We start from the raw sequence: 24,087 nt of genomic DNA, 5'->3' as shown, positions 1-24,087 counted from the left end.
CCAGTATCGAACATTGTTTCGTTCTGCTGTGCATGGAGTCGCTATGAGTCGGTTCCGACTCGATGGCACCTGACAACAACAACAACAATGAAGAAGTCATTGGTCTTGCAAAATTTTATCATGTGCTCGCCAACATCATTTCTATCAACAACTACTGATCCTTATCCTGTTTCTAGCGTAGACATTCCAATCGCCAGTAATTATTAATACATCTTGATTGCATGTTTGATCAATTGCAGACTGAAGAAGTTGGTAGAATTCTACTTCATCATCACTGGTTTTAGTAGTTTGTGCATAAATTTGAATAATAGTGATATTAACTGGTCTTCTTTGTAGGCATATGGCTATTATCCAATCACAGACAGCATTGTACTTCAAGACAGATCTTGATATGCTCTTTTTGGAGACTGCAATTTGTCAATCCCAGCTTAGTAAACCATGTGGTTGTCAGATTCAAAATGGCCAATATCAGCCCATTTCAGCTCTCTAATACCTAGCATATTGATGTTTATACATTCCATTTCATTTTTGACAATTATGTATCTTCCTAGATTCATACATAGTACCTTCCATGTTCAGATTATTAATGGATGTTTGCAGCTGTTTGTCTTCATTTTGAGTTGTGCCCCATCAGCAAATGAAGGTCCTGAAGACTTTACTGCATTCACATTATCATGGTCAACTCTACTTTGAGGAGGCAGCTCTTTTCCAGTTGTATTTTGAATGCCTTACAACCAGAGGGTCTCATCTTCCAGCACTATATCTGTCAATATTCTGGTACTCTCTATCATGTTTAAGTATTCAGTATTTTGGAGGTGACAGCATTACTCTGCTAATGATAATGGTTTTCAGTGACTAAATATTCGGAAATAGTTTGTCTCTCCTTCTGTATCTGTATTTTTCTGGAAGATCAGTTGAAACCTGTCCACTGTGGGTGACCATGCTGGTATTTAAAATACCGTGACATAGCTTCCAGAATCAGTAACACCCAAACCACCATAGTTTGACAAACTTACAGATAAGTGGTGAATTAGCCCTATAGTATCTTTTTAATTGTGTAATACATATTGAGATAATATTGGTTGTATTGAGAGATGGTATAATTGACAAAAATTTTTAAATATAAATTAAAATAAAATTTAGCTGTTTAGGTTCACTTGTTGTGGCAATTAAGTAGTCGACTACTAACTAAAATATTGGTGTTTTAAATTGACAAGAGACATCTTGGAAGAAAGGTGTGACCATCTGCTTCTGAAATGTCACAGCCTTTGAAAACCTTATACTTAGGTCTACTCTGAAACATGGAGTCCCCATAAGCTAGAATTTACTAATTGATGATGGCTTTTGGGTTTTATATCTGTTGAATAATCTTTTATATCTTAATTAAAGCTGAGGAAAGGGCTCCTCTTGATTTTATGTATTTGCTGATTTTCACTTATGATGAATGCATCAATTCACTTACGGTCTTCGTTATTCATAATCCAGCTTTCACATAAATATGATTCTGTTGAAAATAGTGTGGCTTGGGTCAGTTTCATCGTAGTCCTCAAACTTATATATTTGCTCTGAATACTGTAAAGAGGTCTTATGCAGTAGATTTACCTAATTCAATATGCCCGTGGTTTTCTTCACTTCTGTTCCCATGAGGATTGATTGTGGATCCAAACAAAATGAAGTCATTGACAACTTCAATCTTTTCTCCATTTTCTCTTATGATTTTATTTATTAGTCCAGTTGTGGGGATTTTTTGTTTTCTTTACATTGAGATACAATGCACACTGAAGGCTGTAATCTTTTATCTTCATCAGTAAATATTTCAAGCCCTTTTCACTTCCAGCAAGCAAGATTGTGTCATGTTGGCATATCACAGGTTGTTAATAAGTCTTCCTCCAATCCTAATACTACATTCTTCTTTACATAATTCAGTTTCTTGGATTATATGTTCAGCATACAGTTTGAATAAGGAAGGTAAAAGGATACAACCCTGGTGCACACCTTTCCTGATTTTAAACCATTCAATGTCCACTGTTCTGTTTGAATGATTACCTCTTAGTTTATGTATAGATTCCTCATGAACATAATTAAGTGTTCTAAAATACCCATTCTTTACAATGTGATCCATAGTTTGTTATAATCCACACAGTCAAATGTCTTTGCATAGTCAATAAAGTGCAAGTAGACATCTTGTGGCGCTGTGGGTTAATGCGTCAGATTGCAAAGCCATTTGAACTATGGAGTAAGTGGTTCAAGCTCACTAGCTGATCCTCAGAAACCCTATACAAGGTCGCAATGAGTCAGAACCAACTCAATGACACAACAACAGACATCTTTCTGACAGTCTTTCAGCTAACATCCATCTGGCATTGGAAATGTTATTCCAAGTTGCATGTCCTCTTCTGAATCTGATTTGAATTTCCAGCAGCTCACTTTTGATGTACTGCTGCAACCATCTTTGGATTGTCTTCAGTAAAGATTTAATTGCATGTGATATTAATGATACTGTTTGATTTCCACATTTGCTTAGGTCACCTTTGTTGGGATGAGTGTAAATATGGTTCTCTTTCAATTGGTTGGCTAGGTAGATGTCTTCCAAATTTCTTGGCAAAGATAAGTGAGCACCTCCAGTGTTGCATCAGTTTGTTAAAACATTTTCGTTGGTGTTCCATCAATTGTTTTTGTTTTTAAGTGCTGTCGAGTTTGTTCCAATGCAGGTGAATCTGTATGTGATTTCCGAGGAGTGATTTGGTGAGTTTGAACTGCCAACTTTGTGGTTCAGACTGACCTTATGGATAATGCTTATCCTACAGCATCCGACCAGGACTCTTACCAATTATTGGAGCCTGTTTTTTTTTCCCCAGTGCCTTCAGTGCAGCTTGACCTTCTTTCATCAATATCATTGGTTCTTGATTATATTATACCTCTTGAAATGTCTGAACATTGGCCACTTACTTCATTGTGGTACAATGACCCTGTATATTCCATCCATCTTCTTTTATTGCTTCCTTTGTCATTCAGTATTTTGCCCATAGAATCCTTCAGTATTGCAATTAGAGGACTGAATTTTTTTCTTCAGTTCTTCCAGTATTTAAAATAATAACTGTGTTCCTCCCTTTTGGTTTTCTAACCCCAGTTCTTTGTATATTTCATTATAGTACTTTGTCTTCTTGAACTGCCCTTTGAAATTTTGTTTTCAACTATTTTATTTCCTCATTTCTTCTAATTTCTTTAGCTTCTCTGTGTTCAAGATAAAATGTCAACGTTTCTTCTGACATCCACTTTAGTCATTTCTTTATTTTCTGTCTTTTTACTGCTCTTTTGCTTTTTTATGTATGGCATTCTTAATGTCATCCTACAACTCTTATGATACTCAGTCATTAGTGTCTAATGTATCAAATCTGCTCTTAAGATCATCTCTACATTCAGGTAGGATATACCCAAGGTCTTATTTTGTCTCTTGTGGACTTGTTGTAATTTTCTTTAGCTTGACCATGAGCTTGCATGTGAGCAATTGATGGTCTGTTCCACAGTCTGTCCCTGACATTGTTTTGGTAGATGATACTGAACTTCTCACTGTTTCTTCCCACATATGAAGTCAGATTGATTCCTGTGTATTTAATCTGCTGATATCCATATGTATAGTCACCGTTTGTGTTGTTGAAAAAGATATTTGCAATGAGTAAGTCATTGGTATTTCAAATAGTATCATGCAGTCTCTGTGTTGTTTTTGTCACCAAGACCTTATTTTCCAACTGTGGCTTCTTTCTCTTTGCCAACCTTTGCATTCCAATTGCCCGTAATTATCAGTATATCTTAACCGCATGTTTGATCAATTTCAGACTGAAGAAGTTGGTGGAATTCTTCAGTTTCATCCTTATTGACTTTATTGGTTGGTGTGTAAATTTGAATAATAGCGGTATTAACTAGTTTTCCTTGTAGGTGAATGGATTGTATCCTATCTCAAGGCAGAAGTTGTACTTCAAGTTAAGACATTGAAATGTTCTTTTTGATAATGAATATTATGCTATTCCTCTTTTGACATTCTCATCATAGTAAACCGTATGATTGTTAGTGGCCCAACATATCCACTCAGAAATCACTGTTTTGATTGGACCTTTTTTTTTGAGTTCACACTAATAAGACTAAGACAAGTGTATTACTGAGAGAACTTGTCTGTAACTATCCACTCATTGGAGAGATATGTTTAAATATGTTTTGTTTGGAATAAACCTTTGCATGTGTTAACTGGAATCCTAGTAGCAAGCAGTACTCTTTGACTTACTCTTATAAAGGTAAGAATTAAATTAAGACATTAATTCAGAATAGCCAATATCTATATCAGTTCACTAATGCATAGGGTATCAATCTTTATGCATTATATTTCATTTTCAAAAACTTATTTTCCTAGAATCATACTTTATACATTCCATGTTCCTGTCGTTAATGGATGTTTTCAGCTGCTTCTTCTCATTTTGAGTTGTGCCAAATGAACGTGCCAAAAACTTTGCTTCATCCATGTAATTAAAATAAACTCTATTTAACGAGACTGCTCTTTTCCAGTTGTATTTTGAATGCCTTCCAACCTGAGGGGCTCATCTTGCAGCATTATATCAGACCATGTTCCTCTGCTATTTCTAAGGTTTTTATTGACCAACCATTCAGAAATGGTCCACCTCTCTTTCTTCCTAGTCTGTCTTAGTCTGGAAGCTGCACCAAATCCTGTCCACCATAAGTTGCACTGCTGGTATTTAAAGGACCAGTGGTGTAGCTACCAGCATCACTGCAACACACAAACCACCACAGTATGACAAACTGACAGACAAGTGGTGGATTCTTTATATAATGTCCATAAATTACGTAATAGCTTTTCCATATATAAGAACTCTGGTATATTCTTGGATGTACACACACTGATATTTTGCTGTTTTAAATCTAATTTCATATTGTATTGTTAATCTCTTTTCTGTAATGATAATTGTTAAAAATGCATAAAAGGTTAAGAGATACTATACAGGTGTTTTTTGGTAAGGGAGTTGAGGTGTTGGTTGGTAGCCTTTGTATAGTTATTTAAGTTTTTGATGTTAGGAATCATGTCTTATATAACTTGAAATATTTTGTAGTATTTTTTTCCTGTTTCTTGTAAAAATCTAAAAGATACAGGTTTCTGGTATTTTACACTGATTTTAAATATGTTTTAATATATAATTTTTTTTTTCACAGAGCTTGTCAAAGCATAATAGAAGCAATATTGGAACTGAAGGTGGACCCCCTCCATTTGTGCCTTTTGGACAGGTAATAGCTAGTATATTGGGAGATTTAAGTTGAATCAGAAAATTTTTTTATTAGTAATCAAGCTGTGATTGGTTTTGTTTTTGTTTTTGTTTTTTCTGAACTGTTGTTTCCAGATTGTGGATTTTATATGGAAATAATATTAAATACAAGAAATTTAATAATTGTTTTTTTATTTGACTGTATATTAATTGTATAGGTTTTTGTCAAGAGCTGTTGACTGAAAGATTGAAACAATTAAGTACCACACTGAAGAGTGATGTTCAACTAGTAAAGATATTATAAAGGTGTTGTTGAGAGAGAAGTTCAAGAGTAAGAAGACTAATATATACTATAGTTTCTTATTTTGTTTAATAAAAACAAAAGAGGGAAATAAAAGAAAAGTGGTATAAAGGATAAGGCATACGAGGGTAATTCAAAAATTATTGCTACAAAATCATAGTAACTTTTATTAAAATTATTAAAATGTGAAGCTCTTCTTTCTGGACATATACTCACTCCATCTATGTTTATATACTTCTGAGGGTAGGTTTCCATCTTTCTAACTCTTCCCAAAGAGTTCTGCACTTTTTAATTTTATACCATATCAAAACGGTTGTTTTGGCACTGAAGGGAACTCGAATCATGTTCCTCTGAAATGTTGAGTTGTGGGGAACAAAAGGAAGCCTGAAGGGGTAAGTTCAGGGAAGTGTGGTGGATGGGAGAGAGTTTTGCAACAGAATTCTCTTAGGATAACTCTTGCTAGTCTCAAAGAATGAGCAGGTGCATTGTCATGATGGAAAATAAATTCTTCGGCACAGTTGTTCTGTTTTTTCTCATCACTGAAATTTTTCATTTTTCTAATCAGCACCTGTGATCATACTACGCCCTTCAAGAAAATCTATCATGATTACCCCTAAAAGATACAGATTTCTGGTATTTTACACTGATTGGAATTCACAACCATAGTCACTATAACTTCTGATCTGTTGGTTCAACTTTGAATTTAACTGGCCCAGCAGATCCACTCAGAAACCACTGTTTTGATTGAACCTTCTTTTGCATGCACACCAATGAGACTAAGACAAGTGTATTACTGAGAGAACTTGTGTGAAACTATCCACTGACTGGAGAGCTATGTTTAAATATGTTTTGTTTGGAATAAACCTATGCCTTTGTTAACTGGAACCCTAGTAACCCTCTTTGACTTACTCCTATAAAGGGGAGAAATAAAGACGTTAATAAAGGGAGGGGTGACACATTAGGTGGGCCTACTGTCCCAACTGCCCCTCCTCACATTTGTTCTTCCTTATTGATATAAGTATTCATCTCAACCAGGAATTTTATTTCTAGTTGGCATTTCCAGTTCAACCACAACAGCCTCTATCCTCCCATATAAGCTTAAAGTTTTCTGCCTAGTCCCTATTTGTTACCCCCTGTTCCCACCCCCCCATGCATCATGCTACCTTAAGGTAGCCTCTCAGCTGGCCAATATCTCCTGTCTTGGTTGTGCTTAGCATCAACTTGCTTCTCCAACAATTTCCTCCCATTCTTCCATCCCTTTCTTAACTTTATCCCTGAAGCCTCAGAACAATCCCTGAAGCTGCTTGCTCTTTGCCTCATAATATGCCATCAAAATTTAATTATTGCTAATGTGACTTGTATTTACTCTTTATTTTCCTTATGGTGTGCTGGCTCAGAGTGAATATGAACTGGGGATGTAACAGGAAATAAAGAATCACATCTGTTTAGCAAGAATTTTCTTTTTGCTTTTGTTATGAGTAACCAATATCTAACTTGCTGAGATGACAGGTGGGTAGTATCAATTGACTGAAATTCTCTTTAAAAACCTTTTGATAGTGTCTATGTAAATCTAATTTAAGATCATAATTGTATTATATTTTTGCATGTATTCATTTGAATGTATTATATCTTACATACTATTGGAGTATATTTCAAAATATGCTGAGTTTCAGTGGATTTTAGAAAAATGAGTAATCAACATAAAAAGATATGTCATGATCCATGTTGATGATATTCTCACTTCTTAAGTGTAATAAAAACTCATAATAAGCACACTTCAAAAATTCTGTTAATACATATTGAAAAAATAAGTAGTGAAAATTTTTTGGAAATTATTTTCCCATTACATTCTAGTAATTTCTCTTGCATAATTGACTTAAGGTATTTAATCAACTTTTTTTCTCCAGAAAGCTTTATTAGTATTTAAAATTTGAAATTTGTTTTATAGCTATTTTTAGGGGTTTTGTTGTTGTTAAGTGCTGTAGAGTTGGTTCTGACCCATAGTGACCCTGTACAGGGTTTCTGAGGAGCAGCTGGTGAGCTTGAACCATAGATCTTGTGATTCAAACTGACTTTGCAGCCCAACGCATTAATGCACAATGCCACACTTAGGATGTATGAAAAATAAGGTAGTTCAATTGTATTATTTGTTTATAAAAAGTTTATTATGAAAAAATTCCATTCAGCCTATCTCAGCCTTTTAAGTGGGTTGATGATGGATAATGGTGGTTGTATCATTGTTGTTGTTTATTGTTAAGTGCTGTGGAGTTGGTTCCAACTCATAGCGACCCTGTACAGGGTTTCTGAGGCTGTAATCTTTACGGGAGCAGAAAGCTTATCTTTCTCCCGCAGAGCGGCTGGTCGTTTCGAACTGCTGACCTTAAGGTTTGCAGCCCACTTCGTAACCACTATGCTACCAGAGCCCCTTGGTTGTATCATTAGGCTTGTTGAAAATCTACTACAATGAAACCTGCAAAAGCTGGAAGCTATATAAAGCAGAAACCTGTCAAAGAAAGAAAGTTCAAATATTTTTCAATGATAGAGTCAAAGAAAAGTGGTAAGATTGTACCGTATTATAGATGGAAACTTAAAAGAGATGTGGAAAAACAAGGCAGTCCCATGGAGTTCTACCTCTCACAAGTTTCAATATATATATTCACTGCATATAGTATGTTCATTTGAGACACACTTTTTTCTTTTTATGTTAATGAGTTCACAAGTGGCTGATTTGATATTTACTATTAGGGTTGGAATAGAGACCTTATTTTTCAGTAGTAATGCCATTTTAAATTTATCTTGTGAGACTGAAAATAAAAGTCATCGTAGTCTGATAGTGTAGAAGGCATGTTTTTAACTTTTTGCATGTAAGTTTAAAGACATTCTTTTTGGCGCTATAGGATCAGTGAACCACAAGGTTGGCAGTTCAAACCCACCAGCTGCTCTTCTATGTTGTTGTTAGGTGCCATCGAGTCGGTACTGACTCATAGTGACCCTGTGTACAACAGAACGAAACACTGCCCAGTCCTGAGCCAACCTCACAATTGTTGCCACACTTGAGCCCATTGATGCTGCCACTTTGCCAGTCCATCTCGTTGGAGGTCTTCCTCTTTTTCTCTGGCCCTCCACCTTACCCAACATGATATCCTTCTCTAGCAACTGGTCCCTCCTGACAATATGTCCGAAGTATGAGAGATAGCATTTGGCCATCCTGGCCTCCAACGAGCACTCTGGCTGCACTTCTTCCAACACAGATCTGTTGGTTCTTTTGGCAGCCCATGGCACTTTCAATATTCTCCTCCAACACCATAACTCAAAAGTATCAATTCTTCTACGGTCTTCTTTATTCACTGTCCAGCTTTTGCATGCATATGAGGTTATTGAAAATACCATGGCTTGGGTCAGGCCCACCTTAGTTCTCAAGCTGACATCTTTGCTCTTTAACACTTTAAAAAGGTCTTGTGCAGCAGATTTGCCTAATGCAATACTTGTTTGATTTTTTTGACTGCTGTTTCCATGAGCGTTGATAGTTGATCCAAGAAGAATGAAGTCTTTGGCAACTTCAATCTCTTCTCTGTTGATAAAAATGTTGTTTATTGGTCCAGTGGTAAGGATTTTTGTTTTCTTTACATTGAAATGTAATCCATACCGAAGGCTGTGCTCTTTGATCTTCATCTGTAAATGTTTTAAGTCCTCTTTACTTTCAGCAAGCAAGGTTGTATCATCTGCATATTGCAGGTTGTTAATGAGTCTTCCTCCAATCCTGATGCCACATTTTTCTTCATAGAACCCAGCTTCTCAGATTATTTGTTCCGCATACAGGTTGAATATAAGTATGGTGAAAGAATACAGCCCTGTCACACATCATTCAGTGTTCCCAAGTTCTGTTTGGACAGCTGCCTCTTGGTCCTCTATACAGGGTTGTTATTGGTCAGAAATAGACTCATGTAACAACAATAACAAAAATGAAGTCCTCATATAGTGTGGAAATTAGGCTCTTAATTAAAACCCAAATGACCTCTTCTTGTATATTAATCTAGGCTGTTTAAAATCTAAAATTACTTCAGATCATTGTATCCTAAAGTAAAGCATTATATCCTTAAATGAAACTTTGAACACTTGGTTAGCTAAGTATTTTAAATATATATACAATGTTAGATGGCCACATTTTTTATAGCTTTAATTACATAGTCAGTTATGCTTATTTAAGTTACATTTTGCTGTTCCCCTTTTATTTGAAAGCTATGGAATATATTTATATTTTTGGTCATCTTTTGCTGATTGTAAGAGTCATCTTTTACATTATGTAAGCGTTAACAAACATTTCTTCCAAATCTTTTTGGAACTACTGAATTGCTATATATATATAATTTTTTTTATTGTTTGCAGAAGTGTCTATCTCATGTCCAAGTGGATAGCAGAGAACTTGATCAAAGGAAGACATTGCAAGTTACAATGCCTGCTAAGCCTTCAAATGATAATGATGAATTCGAAAAACAAAGGACTGCTGCTATTGCAGAAGTTACAAAGAGCAAAGAAGTAAGAAATGATAAGTTTCTCCTGTTACCATCATTATTCTCCATTTGGATTTTTCATAATCATAACTTTCTTTTCACCTAACTAATTCTGCAAATTTAGGGATTATTCTTATATATGCCATAATTAAAAATGTCTTGCCAGCTTTTAGGATTTTAAGCTTACACATTTTACTCATATGTCCTTTTTCGAAAATCATCTCGGCTGTTACAGTAAGTTATCTTGCTAGTAATCCACCCTTTATGTTATCCTCTTCCTTTTCTTCTTAATGATATAGTAATTGTTATTTGACACAGGTTTTTCTCTAGTTATTTTTTTAGATTTTTAGGATTGGAAAAGAAATTTTAGCACATGAGTTTTTCTTAGACTGATGTTTCTTAACTAGTAAGATTGAAATATGTGTCCTTTATTTAGAACTACTAATGAAACTTTAGCCCTGGTTTGGATTGCTGTTAAATGCATTGGGCTGTAGGGTCAGCATTTCAAACCCTCCAGCTAGTCTCAGAAACAGGGTCGCTATGAATCAGAACCAACTCAGTGGCGTAAAACGGCAACACCACCATGAAGCTTAGCTAACAGTTACTTTCCTACTTAAGTAGGAAGTTAAAGTAGAAGATTTCTTTAATTTTGGCTGTTCTTCCTGTGGTGTACCCATATGTTATTGATCTGGTGTTGGGCCAAGAACACGAGCTCTGGAGTCATACAACCTGGAAATGTATGTAAAAAACAGAAACAAAAGCAAACCTGTTGTCATTCAACCTGTTCCGACTTATTGCAATCCTGTAATGGAAGATAACCTTGACTAGGTTACTTTGACTTTTTTTTTTTTTTTAACAGCACTTTTCTTTATTAAACATTAATTGAGATTCCTGCAGTTGTTTCTTTCTTCTGATTAAGAGAGTCATTGAATATGTTGGTATGCTAGAACGGAGGCTAAATGCTTTGGAGGGACTATTTTGGTGTTGAGGTAGTCATTGTTTTCTCATTAGTTTGTTATTGTTGAGGTTCAAGTTCTTAAAAGGTTGAAAATTTGATAGGTCCTTCTCCATCTCAGCATATTGTCCTTTCAGTCGCTCCATGGCTCTTCTGTGCTCCTCGTCCACCTCGGCCCGCTTGTTATGCTGTTCCCTCATGAACTTCTCCCACTGGGTCACATGCTGGCCTTCACTTGCTAGTAAGCGCTCACTATGCATCTTTTTTTGTTCTTATTCGTTCTGTTGAAGTCTACACTCTGAGTGATTAGTTGCTTACCGTCTCTGGAGAACTTGGCCTAAGTTGTCCTGCACTGTCGCTCTACATTTGGGAAGAGTATGTTCATTTGTTTCATGGAGCATATTCAAATTTTATGAACTCACATTTCTTGAAGGCCATGTTTTTCTTCAAATTCTTTGACAAAATAACGGGTTTCATATATGGGTCAAAATAACAGGTCTATGATCTAAAAGCCTTGAATGAATTTCTCCAAGATCCTTAATAATGAGATGCGCTAGCGAGCCTACAGTCCCCAAGGAGTCTCTCTTCTTGAAGCTGCCACCCAGGATGGCCTCACAAGCCACTCATCTTGGCCGGCTCCACCTACTTTGACTTTTTGTGTCTCGTTTTTCTTCATATATAAAATAAGGGTAAGAATGAAACACACATATTGTGATCACTGTGAGAATGAAAATGGGTTATCTTTCAGAAAGCAGGATACTCTCATCAGCCCGATTTGGAGTGAATGAGAAGAATGGCACAGGTAGTCAGTCAGTCACTCCATTGCTCTAAGCTCTCAAGAAATGAGGGGGATGCTGCAGCCCATCCCAAGGCACATTTACAAATAGCATTTTTAACATTTCTGAAAATAGTTACCTGTATACAGTGTACATATAATATGTTTCTTCTTTGCCAAAAATATATGAAGATTATGGTGTTTCAGAGTAAAGATACTGGTTATACCTGTTTGTATATCAGTGTCTGACTCATTGTAGAATTGTTTCTTTGATTTACGTTATGTCTTTTCAAATATTTTTCCTTTTCCTTTTTTGGGTGTATTTTATTTTTTGCTATTTGTTGTTGTTAAGTGCTGTTGAGCAGTTTTCGACTCATAGTGATCCTATATATGGCTTCAAAGGAGTGACTGGTGGATTTGAACTGCTAACCTTGCAGAAAGCAGTCCAGTGCTTATTCTGCAGCTACACTTATTCTACAACTGCACTGTCAAGTCAGTTCTGACTCATAGTAAACCTACGTACAACAGAACGAATAATTGCCATCCTCAAAATTGTTGCTGTGTTTGAAATCGTTGTCATTGCATCAGCCTATCTCGCTGGGAGTTTTACTGGAATATAATCAACATATTGTACAGTTTACTTCATTTTTTAAAATCATAGTTGATCACACTGTATTTTTTTTCTGTAAATACATGATAATGAAAGAATCATACTCTTTTAAACCTAAAACGGCTCCTCAGTTTATATAGTACAAGTTGAGTGAGAATTAAAGATATAAATGGACATGTTCAAAGGTACCAGAGTAAATCTATAATGGGGTTTCAAAACATTTATAGAAAAATAGAATGAAAACTTAATAGATTTTCCCATGAATGTTTAATGTCACCTTATATGTATAATGTAGTAGGAGATATGTACAATTTTTAATCTGGGTGTTTGAACACCAAAATCATAGTAGAAATGTTCTAAAAACATATTTTATAATTACCCATTTAAACAGTTAACGTGATTTGGCGGAATCTATTGCTAATGACCGAATGAATATTTAAATTTTTTTTAGTCAAATTCACTTCACAAATATTTATCAAGAACCTTTTAATGTAAGTGTATGGCTGGAACTAGTTTAAATCTTGGATTAAATTAGTCCACAAAATAGACAGATAACAATGGATAAAATCAGTGAATGAAAGAGATAGCTGCCCTTTTCAAGTTTGCATTTTAGTAAGGGAGACAGACTGTAAACAAAAGGAATGTATCAGTTATTGTGGGTTAGAAGGTAGTAAGTGCTATGCAAACAGAAAAAGCAGGGTATGATTAGCAGTCAGGAGTGCCAGTATATGGAATTGTTGGTGTTGCTGCTAAGTGCCTTCGAGTCAGTTTTGATTCATACCTACTCTGTATAGGATTTCCGAGGGGCGGCTGGTGAGATTGAACCACCGACCTTGCAGTTCAAACCGACCTTACAGTTCAGTTTATTAACCCATAATACCACACCAGTACTCCAAATATAATGGGTGGGGAGCTGTCATTTAAAATATGGTTGTAAGAAAATGAGAATTTTGTGAAATCATGTGAAGTTTACACTCTAGTAACTTTAAAGAAAAATGAATTGTGCAAATAGAGATTTTGAAGTTCTCTTTAAAGTTATCTAACTTGTGATTATCATTTCAAATCCTTCTCTCTTTTTCTTGGGGAACTCAGTAAACTAAATCGTGAATGAATCTAGCAGTGAGTCTTTGATCTTTGAAGATGTTTTAATTTTAATGTGAATTAAATTGAAATATTGTGGTATATCAGCTAGTTAACAAAGATAATTTATTATCTGTTAATGTTTATTTAACATCAGTTTTCTATTTTTAGGATCTATTTCCTTAGGTATTCACCTAATTCAATGTAATTTTCTAATATAAATTGGTATCTTAGACGTTTTCTTAATGTGTTGTTCTTAGGTGCCATTGAGTCGGTTCTGATTCCTAGCAACCCTGTATAGGGTTTCTGAGGAGTGACTGATGGATTTGAACTGCTGACATTGGGTTATCAGACTAGTGCTTATACTACAGCACCATACCAGTGTAATTATTTTAAAATATATTTAAAAATGTATGTCATTATCTCATAAAGGTTTAAATCTTATTACTGTCTTCTCATATCTGTTAGAAATATAAGGTTTATGTAATCAGATATTTAATTTGATTTTATACATGTAGCAATTCTGAGGCACTCTTCAGTCCTGGATTTTTGTCTTTCCAAACCAGTAGTCTTTTAACAATGGTTTGATAAGTAAAAAATGATATCCAATCAATCAAATTTTAGCATGTAGATGAGGAAGCTTCAAAAAATTCATGGGAAAATGGAACTAAATAGATAATGGAATTTTTCCATGAACTTTTTGAAGCCCCTTTGTATACAATCATATATAGTTACTCAAATAACCATGTGAAACAAGAAATGTGTAAATTTAGATGTAGTTTGTAAACACTAGCATATTGTATAACTAATCAAAATAATAAACTATTAATGAGAATTTCAATCCCATGTTAAATTTTGTATTATTTTTTATTGTTCATGTTTAATTTTCTAAGATCATAGAATGTAATACTGAACATGGACAAAATTTAACTAATCCCTTGACAGCTCTAGTGCCTTGCTGAAGATGTCCTGATGTGGTGCTAGAGGGTAAGCACTGGATTGTTAACCACAAGGTTGGTGATGTAAAACCACCAGCTGCTCCTGGAAACCCTTCATAAAGTTGCTATTAGTCAGAACCAACTCGTCATTACACGACAACAACAACAAAGATATCCTTGCCATGTAGATGGATTTGTAACCCAGTTCATGACATCACCCAAGCATTCGACCCTAGAATCATTTTAACAATTAATTTGTGTAATACTTGCATGATTTAATTTTCTTCTGTATTGTTTTACATTTGCTTTATTCTAAACATTTGGTTAGGGAGTGTAAAGATTTTAAATCTGTAATTGTTTTATTATTTGTCCTAAACGTGCTGTCTAAAAAGAATAAGTTGAACTGACTCAACTGGCACTTAACAGCAACAACAAAAAGAAGAAGTTAACATTTCATGTTTCATTTTAAGTCATAATTAATTAAGAAACTTAATGACTTCATTTTTACTAGATGCTTTTGTTATAAGTTACTCTTAGAAGAATTTTTAAATGTGGCTTGCTTTTATATCCTGTCTCTTTCTCTTATTTGAAGACGAAGACATTTGGAGGAGGTGGTGGTGGTGCTAGGAGTAATCTCAATATGAGTACTGGTGTCAACCGAAACAGGGAAGTTTTACAAAAAGAAAAGTCAACTAAACCTGAGGGAAAACCTGAAGGTGTCTACAGAGAACTGGTAAGTCAAAAGAACCAACCAAGAAGTAAACCTCTTCTTCCTTTTATTCTTTTGATGATTGTTTTTCTTTCTCATAATCACCAATGACGTATGTTCAGTAGATGTTAAACTCTTAAGGCTTTTAAAAAAGTATTTTCCATAAAAAATGCAAGTAACTCATGAAAAACTTGCATTGTTTGAAAAATAATGTGCTTAAAAACGCCACTTCATTAAAAAATTTAATGTCTGAATATTACTTTTTGGATTGGATTGATGAAAAATCTCAAATTAAATTGAACATATTCAGTGGAAACTATAAATGATACATCAAAAACATAATTGTCAGTTTCTCCAAAATCCTTCCCTGCCATCTCCACATCTGTTCTCAACTTTCATGTACATTTTGGGGGGTGGCGGGAGTGAGAAGATAACAAATGTATGTAAGATATGAACTCATTTACAAAGTACACATGAAGTTTTAAAGATAAACAGAGGAGTCAGAAACATTTCTGGTATGCTACATTGGGGTTTAGGTTTTGTCCTCGTATCTAAGAGTACTGGAGAGAATTGATTTCCTCTAGAGGGTCAGTAAGTTCAGATGATTTTGCCTATAGGACTCTGAATACCTAAGATTCTGTATTGGGGTTTATTGGGATTTATTACTGGTAAGAATTGTATTGTATCCCTCCAAATCCTAACATCTCTGCCTGTGTTTATAATCCCTTTTGGGAATTTTTTTCTTGTTATGTTGATGAGACAGGATTAGTGTAGGATATGTTTTGATTCCTCTCTCATACAAGATATACAGAGAGCAAATTAGGACAGGCAAGTAGAGATGAGGGAAGATTGGTACTGTGCCACATGGAGATCTAGGAACTAGGAAACAGAAGCTAAAGGAACTTCTCTTCAAACTAACGGAGATAGTAACATTTCCCCTACAGCCAGCATCCTGAATTAGGACTGTAGCCTTCTAAACTGAGAAATTAAATTTCTGTTTTCTGTTCTTTTTGTTGTTATGTACCGTTGATTCAGTTCTGACTCATAGTGACCCAGTGTACAACAGAATGAAACATTGCCTGGGCCTGTGCCGTTCTGCAACTGTTGCTATGTTTGAGCCCATTATTACAGCCACTGGGTCAATCCATCTTGTTCTCTGACTCTCTTCTTTGTTGTTGTTGTTGTTGGTTATGTGCTGTAGAGTCAGTTCTGACTCATAGCAACCCTGTACAGGGTTTCTGAGGTTGTAAATCTTTATGGGAGCAGAAAACCTCATCTTTTTCCCACGGAACCACTTGAAATTTTGAACTGCTGACTTTGAGATTAGCAGCCTGATTTGTAACCACTATGCTACCAGAATGCCTACTATATTTTTTGTTGTTGTTGTTGTTAGGTACCATCAAGTTGGTTCCAACTCATAGTGACACCATGAATCTTAGAATGTAACACTGCCCGGTCTAGGCTATCCTCAAAACAAATGTCCTCAAACATTTGACACCATTGCTGTTGTTATTGTACCAGTTCCTCTTGTTGGGGGTCTTCCTGTTTTTTGCTGACCCTCTATTTTCTCAAGCATGATGCCCTTCTTCAGGGACAGGCCCCTCTGATAGCATGTGTGAAGTATGAGACATGAAGTGTTGCCTGTACTTCCAATACAGATTTGTTTGGTCTTCTGGCAGTCCATAGTACTTTTACTATCCTTCTCTAACACCATAACTCAAATGCATTGATTCTTCTCTGATCTTTCTTATTCATTGTCCAACTTTCACATGCATATGCACCTACTGAAAATGCCATGTCATGGGTCAGTCACAACTTAGTCCTCAATCTGATATATTTGCTTTTGTACACTTTTAAAGAGATATTTTGCAGCAGATTTGCCCAGTGAAATACATCATTTGATTTCTTTATTGCTTCTTCCATAAGTGTTGACTGTACATCCAAGAAAAATGAAGTCTTTTACTACTTCAATCTTTTCTCCACTTGTCATGATGGTATGTATTGGTCCAGTAGCGAGGAGTTTTGTTTTCTCTACATTGAGTTTTGTTTACATCAGTCCATATTGAAGACTGTAGTATTTGGTTTTCATTACTAAGTATTTTAAGTCCACTTCATTTTCAGCAAGCAAAGTTGTGTCATCTGCATTATCACAAACTGTTAATGAGTTTTCCTCCAATTCTGATTCCACATTCTTCTTCATATAATCTAGTTTGTCCAATTATTTGCTCAGCATAACAGATTGCATAAGTATGTTGGAAGATTGCAACCCTGGTGTATACCTTTCCTGATTTTGAACCATTCAGTATTCCCTGGGTCTGTTCTAATGACCGGCTCTTGGTGTGTGTACAGGTTCCTCATGAACAGCACAATAAAATGTGCTTCAACACCCATTCTGTGCAATGTTATCCATGGGTTGTCATGATCCACACAGTTGAACATGTTTGTATAGTCGGTAAAGCACAAGCAAACATCTCTCTGTTATTCTTTGCTTTCATCCAATATCCATCTGGTGTCAGCAGTGTTATCCCATGTCCTCATCTGAATCCAGCTTCAGTTTCTGGCAGTTCTCTGCCCATTTACCGTTGTAGCGGTTTTTGAATTATCTTTAGCAAAATTTTACTTATATGTAAATATCGTTACTAATGCAATATATTAATGATATTCTTCAATGATTTCCACAGTCTGTTGGCTCTCCTCTCTTTAGACCGGAAACACGTATGGGTCTCTTGTAATCAGTTGGCCAGGTGTTTATTGGCTGAATGAGTGAGCACCTCCAGTGTTTCTCATCAGTTTGTGGACATATTTCTATTTGTATTCTGTCAGTACCAATGCTCTCAGTATGGCTTAGACTTTTCATTCAGTATCATCAGTTCTTGATTGGATTCTTCTTGAAATCATTGAATGTTGACCAGTTCTTTTTGGTACAGTACAGTGACTCTGTATATATCTTTAATATTTCTATGTTTTCTGTATCATTCAATATTTTGCCCATACAGTCCTTCAATATTGCAAGTCAAACCTTGAGTTTTCCTTCAGTTCTTTCAGCTTGAGAAATGCTGGGCATGTTCTTCCCTTTTGGTTTTCTAACTTCATGTCATTGCACATTTCATTGCAATACTTGACTTTGTCTTCTTAAGCTGCCTTTTTAAATTTTTTGTTCAGCTCTTTTACTTCCTCATTTCTTCCATTCACTTTAGCATGTTTACACTGGAGAGCAAGTTTCAGAGTCTCTTCTGATACCCATTTTGGTCTTCTTTTCCTTTCGTGTCTTTCTAATGAGTTTTTGTTTTCTTCCTATATTATGTTCTGATGTCATCCCACAGCTATTCTGGTTTCTGTCATTGGTGTCTAATCTGTTCTTGAGATGGTCTCTAAATTCAGGTAGGATATGTTTAAGGTCATATTTTGGCCTTTGTTCAGTTTCTGTGTGAACCTGCGTATGAGCAATTGATTGTTTCACAGTTGACCCCTGGCCATATTTTGGCTGATGATATTAAGCTTTTCCACCATGTCTTCTACACATACAGTAATTCCTGTATATTCTATCTAATGAGGTCCATGTGCATATTCATCTTTTATGTTGTTTAAAAAAGTTGTTGTTCTTATGTGCTGTAGAGTCAGTCCTGACTCATAGCGGCCCTGTACAGGGTTTCTGAGGCTGTAAATCTTTATGGGAGCAGAAAGCCTCATCTTTCTCCCGCGGAACAGCTGGTAGTTTCGAACTGCTGACCTTGAGGTTTGTAGCCCAATTCCTAACCGCTGCACTACAGGAGCTCCTTAAAAAAGGTATTAGCTATGAATAAGTCATTGGTCTTGCAAAATTCTATCATACGATTTCCAGTATCATGTCTGTCATTTTCCAACCTTTGTAATCACCAGTCATTATCAGTGCATCTTGATTGAATGTTTGATCAATTGCAGACTGAAGAATTTTTCAGTTTTACTCTCACTGACTTTAGTGATTGGTGTGTGAATTTGAATAATAGTGCTTTTAACCCATCTTTCTTATAGGTGTGTGGGTATTAGCCTATCACAGACAGTCTTGTACTTTAAGATAGATCTTGAAATGTTCTTTTGACAATGAATGTGACACCATTTCTCTTGAATTTATTGTTCAGTGCATAGTAAACCATATGATTGTTGGATTCAAAATGGCCAATACTAGTCCATTCTTGCTCATTAATGCCTATGATATCAATCTTTATGAGTTTCATTTCATTTTAGACAGCTTCCTGTTTTCCTATATTTATACTTCGTACATTCCACGTTTGGATTATTAATGGATGTTTGCAGCTGTTTCTCTTTATTTTGAATTGTACCCCCTTAGCAAATGAAGGTTCTGGAAGCTTTATTCCAGTCACATCATCACGGTTAACTCTACTTTGAGGAGGCAGCTCTTCCCTAGTTATATTTGAGTGCTTTCCAATTTGATGGGGCTCATCTTCTGGCACTATATCTGACAATAATCTGGTGCTCTTCATAATGTTTTTATCTTCAGGCACTATATATGACAGTGTTCCATTGTTATTCATAAGGTTTTCAGTGGCTACACAAACAGAAATAGCCCATCTTGACTCCTTCCTGTACTACCTTAGTCTGAAAGTTCAGTTGAAACCTGCCCATCATGGCTGACTGCTTGTATTTAAAATACTGTTGGCATAGCTTCAGCATCACAGCAATATACCAGCCATTTATAGTACTAAAACTGTCTGGCAGATGAGTGGTGGGACCCTCTACTTTACAAAGCATAATATCCAGAGACTGGTCCCTTCTGATAACATCCAAAGTACATGACACAAGGTCTCACCATCCTCACTTTTAAAGAATATTTTGGGTGTACTTCTTCCAAGACAGCTCTCTTTGTTCTCCTGGAAGTCCATGGTTTATGTAGTATTGTTTGTCATCACTTAAATTCAAAGCATCAGTTCTATTTGTTAAAGCCATTCAATTGTGGTATTTCTGTTGATAGAAGTGCTAGATGCAACAATTATTTTTTATAACAAGCAACTCAGACTTAGATGGTTATAAGGGTGGTTTGATTCAAAACAAACCCAAACATAGGAAGGAAACCTTTTCTGAAATTTACAGATTTCCATTTATGTCTCATTGACCGTGGTGCCATCTCCAAAACCATTCATTGCTAAAGGGTTTATATCTATGGACCAGGATTCTTGTTCTTTGAACATATCACCATCTATTCTAATTCAGGTTAGAATAGACAGCATTTGTGAAGTATGAGTATTCTGGAACACTTAATTGTGCTTATGAGGAATCTGTACATGGACCAAGACGCAGTTGTTTGAACAGAACATGGGAACACTGAATGGTTTAAAATTAAGAAAGATGAGCGACAGGGTTGTATTCTTTCACCATACTTATTCAACCTGTATGCTGAACAAATAATCTGAGAAGTTGGCTTATATGAAGAAAAATGTGGCATCAGGATTGGAGGAAGACTCATTAACCTGCGATATGCAGATGATACAACTTTGCTTGCTGAAAGTGAAGAGGACTTAAAATATTTACTGATGAAGATCAAGGAGCACAGCCTTCAGTATAGATTGCATCTCAGTGTAAAGAAAACATGAATCCTCACCACTGGACCAATAAACAACATTCTTATCAACAGAGAAAAGATTGAAGTTGTCAGGGACTTCATTCTTCTTGGTTCAACTATCAACACTTACGGAAGCAGCAGTCAAGAAATCAAGTGATGTATTGCATTAGGCAAATCTGCTGCATAAGACCATTTTAAAGCATTGAAAGTCAGCTTGAGGGCTAAGGTATGCCTGACCCAAGCCATGGTATTTTCAATAACCTTATATGCATGCAAAAGCTGGACAGTGAATAAGGAAGACCATAGAAGAATTGATGGTTTTGATCTGTGGTGTTGAGGAAGAATATTGAAAGTGCCATAGGCTGCCAAAAGAACCAACAGATCTGTGATAGAAGAAGTGCATCCTTGGAGGCCAGGTTGGCCAAAATTCGTATCTCATACTTCAGACATATTGTCAGCAGGGACCAGTTGCTAGAGAAGAATACCATGTTTGATAAGGTGGAGGGTCAGAGAAAAAGAGGAAGACCCCCAACGAGATGGATTGGCCAAGTGACAGCATCAATGGACTCAAGCGTGGCAACAGTAGTGAAGTTGGCCCAGGACCAGGAGTGTTTTACTGTGTTGTGCATAGGGTCGCCATGAGTCAGTACCGACTCGATAGCACTTAACAACAACAACAGCATACTAATTCAGAAATTAGTTTAAATAGAAAGGGAGTTGGTAGGTGTTTGGAAGGGTTAACAGAGGTTTTTGTTTTGAGATACGTGGAGGAAATATTTAAGACACTGCAATTTATAGCCTAACTTTAGGGAGAAGGAAAAAGTTTAGATGAGTAAGGAAGGAAGATAAAAGATGTAACCAGCCTGAACAGAGCTCAAGAAAAGGGAAAATTGAGATCATCAAAGAATGTGAGTATAAAAGACTGTATCAGCAGTCTTCTCAGATTTTTATTTTTTAAATATCAGCTTTTTCCCTTATCCAGTGGCAAGCTGTTTATTACTGGATATATTGTAGGCTGTATCTTAATCTTTTAGTCATTAAAAAATAAAGTCTTTTAATATAAATGCAAGTGTCACAAAGCAAAAATTGGCAGTTTATTTTTCTTAAGAAGGAAAATATATTTAAGAAGTAAAGCTCTTTTGCAATTGTTGTCTGTATCTCTTTACATATTAACTACTGACTCATTTTGACATTCAGGAAATTGTAACCTTTATATCCCAAATCTAATAAACATTTGTATGGTCAAACTCGTCTTCATGTTAGTTCTTCTACTTGAAGAACTGTCTTTATTTGGGTCCACGTAGACTATTTAGAACACATGAGATGAGCAGCAGAAGGGAAGAGATTGGGGAACTTATGGTGAAGTGGTCTAGTTGTGGTGCTGTGGATTAATACGCTGGACTGCAAGTCGGTTTGAACTTCAAGGTTGGGAGTTCAAGCTCACCAGCCATTCCTTGGAAACCCTATACTCATTGCACTAAACAACAACAAATCAACTCCTGGATTCTTGAGGTGGCATTTTCAGTTTATGTGCTGCACTGCAGGATTGGTTTGAATGTCAAGGTCAGCTTGTCAAGCTCAACAGCTGCTCCTCAGAAACCCTATACAGGGTCACTATGAGTCACAACCACCTCCACAGCATTTAACAACAACAACAACAACAACATGGTGAAGTGTTTGTTATATTTTATAGCAGATTTCTTGATCTGTGACAGTAGATTATATGTTTTTATAATATTAAAAATATTCTCTTAGGCTGTGAAAGTATATTAGATTAGGGATGAAAATGACCATATACATATTCTAATTCTAGTGAAAATGTAAGCGTCTTAAGTTTTCTAATTATAATTCCACTTATCTTTTCATAACTATTTTGTTATAAATTAGGAGTGTATAGTGTAAAAATAATAGTGAATATACATTACATGTAAATATACATAAGCAATAAGGTATTACAAAAGGTTAGAACTTTCTTTGATATTTCTTCATGTCATATTGTTGTGTGCCATCAAGTTGACTTTATCTCATAGTGACACTATCTGATTTAGTAGAACTACTCCATAGAGTTGCTAATGATGTGATCTGCTCTGCTTCCCCATGGTGCCACTGGTGGGTGTGAACTCTTCAGTTAGTAGCCGAGTACTTATTCTTTATGTCCCAGGGCTCCTTACATAATTATGTTGTTGTTGTTAAGTGCCATAGAGTCGGTTCCGACCCATAGTGACCCTGTATAGGGTTTCCAAGGAGCAGCTGGTGAGCTTGAACCGCTGACTTTGCAGTTCAAACGGCTTTGCAGTCTGGTGCATTAAACCTCAGCACCACACCAGGACTCCTTAGATAATTATAGGCATATTTATTTTGCCTTAAGTGATGAAAGTTAAAGCTTTAGAACTTAAAAAATTAAACACTGAGAGAATATCTTTGGGACATGTGGTTAGGCAAAGATTTGTTAGACTAAATACAGAAAGCAATATTATAAAATAATTGTTTATTTAAATTTCATAAAAAAGTAAGAACTTCTGCATACCAAAAGATATTTTTAAAAATGAATAAAAACCAGAAACTAGGAGAAAATAATTGCAAATTAAAACCTCAATCAGATACAAGTACACTCCCACTTGTTTTGTGTTGTTGTTGTTAAGTGCTGTTGAATTGGTTCTGACTCATAGTGACCCTGTATAAAGTTTCTGAGGCTGTAAATCTTGCCAGGAGTGACTGGTGGACTCAAACTGCCAAACTTGTGATTCGCTGACCAGTGCTTATCCTACAGAGCCACAACTGTGCTCCCCTAGAATGCCTAAAATAAGTAAAAAAGACTAACAGTCAGAAACTTTTCAACAAAAACAGTCCTGGGCCATATAGGCTGTGTAATTCTCCCAAAGTTTTAGAGAAGATTTGATACTGATCCTGTTTAAACTCTTCCAAAAGACAGAAAAACAAAAATATTCTCTTATTTACTATATAAAACAAACATAACTGTGATACCAAAACAAGACATAAGCACCTTAGCAAAAGAAAATTATAAGCTGATATCCCTTATGAATATAGATGATAAATTCTGAAACAAAATCCTCATGAATAGAATCCCACAGCATATTAAAAGAGACATACACCATGACCAAGTGGGATTTAATCCAGGAATACACAGATACTGCATCAGCCGAACAATGGAAAATACTTGATCATCTCTGTGAATATAGACAAAGTAGTTGATAAAAGCCAATATCCTTCTAGAGCTGAGAATGAAACATCCAGCTGACATGAAGTTAGGGGAGATGCACAGGAACACCTATACTTGCAGATAATACCCATTTTGACCTAGTCATGATGGCTTGATAATCAGAACTCAATTAGTGGAAGATTAAAAAAACAATTTTTGATAAA

General features: G+C 35.7%; 1 protein-coding gene and 1 pseudogene across 2 annotated transcripts in view; one reads left to right on the top strand and one right to left on the bottom strand.

Annotated features, from left to right (window-relative positions):
- TDRD3 (tudor domain containing 3) overlaps positions 1 to 24,087 on the top strand; it is a 136,076-nt gene that overhangs the window by 53,699 nt on the left and 58,290 nt on the right. For both annotated transcript variants that reach the window (XM_006837593.1, XM_006837592.1), the window contains 3 exons: positions 5,218 to 5,289; positions 9,955 to 10,104; positions 15,030 to 15,170. In XM_006837593.1, coding sequence (XP_006837656.1) covers positions 5,218 to 5,289; positions 9,955 to 10,104; positions 15,030 to 15,170 — 363 coding nt within the window. The remainder of the gene's footprint in view (positions 1 to 5,217; positions 5,290 to 9,954; positions 10,105 to 15,029; positions 15,171 to 24,087) is intronic.
- LOC102823035 lies at positions 11,073 to 12,063 on the bottom strand (annotated as a pseudogene).

The sequence above is a fragment of the Chrysochloris asiatica genome, unplaced genomic scaffold (genome assembly GCF_000296735.1).
Source record: "Chrysochloris asiatica unplaced genomic scaffold, ChrAsi1.0 scaffold00022, whole genome shotgun sequence".
In the NCBI taxonomy this organism is placed as follows: Eukaryota; Metazoa; Chordata; class Mammalia; order Afrosoricida; family Chrysochloridae; genus Chrysochloris; species Chrysochloris asiatica.
The sequence above is the reverse complement of the archived record's forward strand: the minus strand, read 5'-3'. Positions and strand labels throughout refer to the sequence as shown.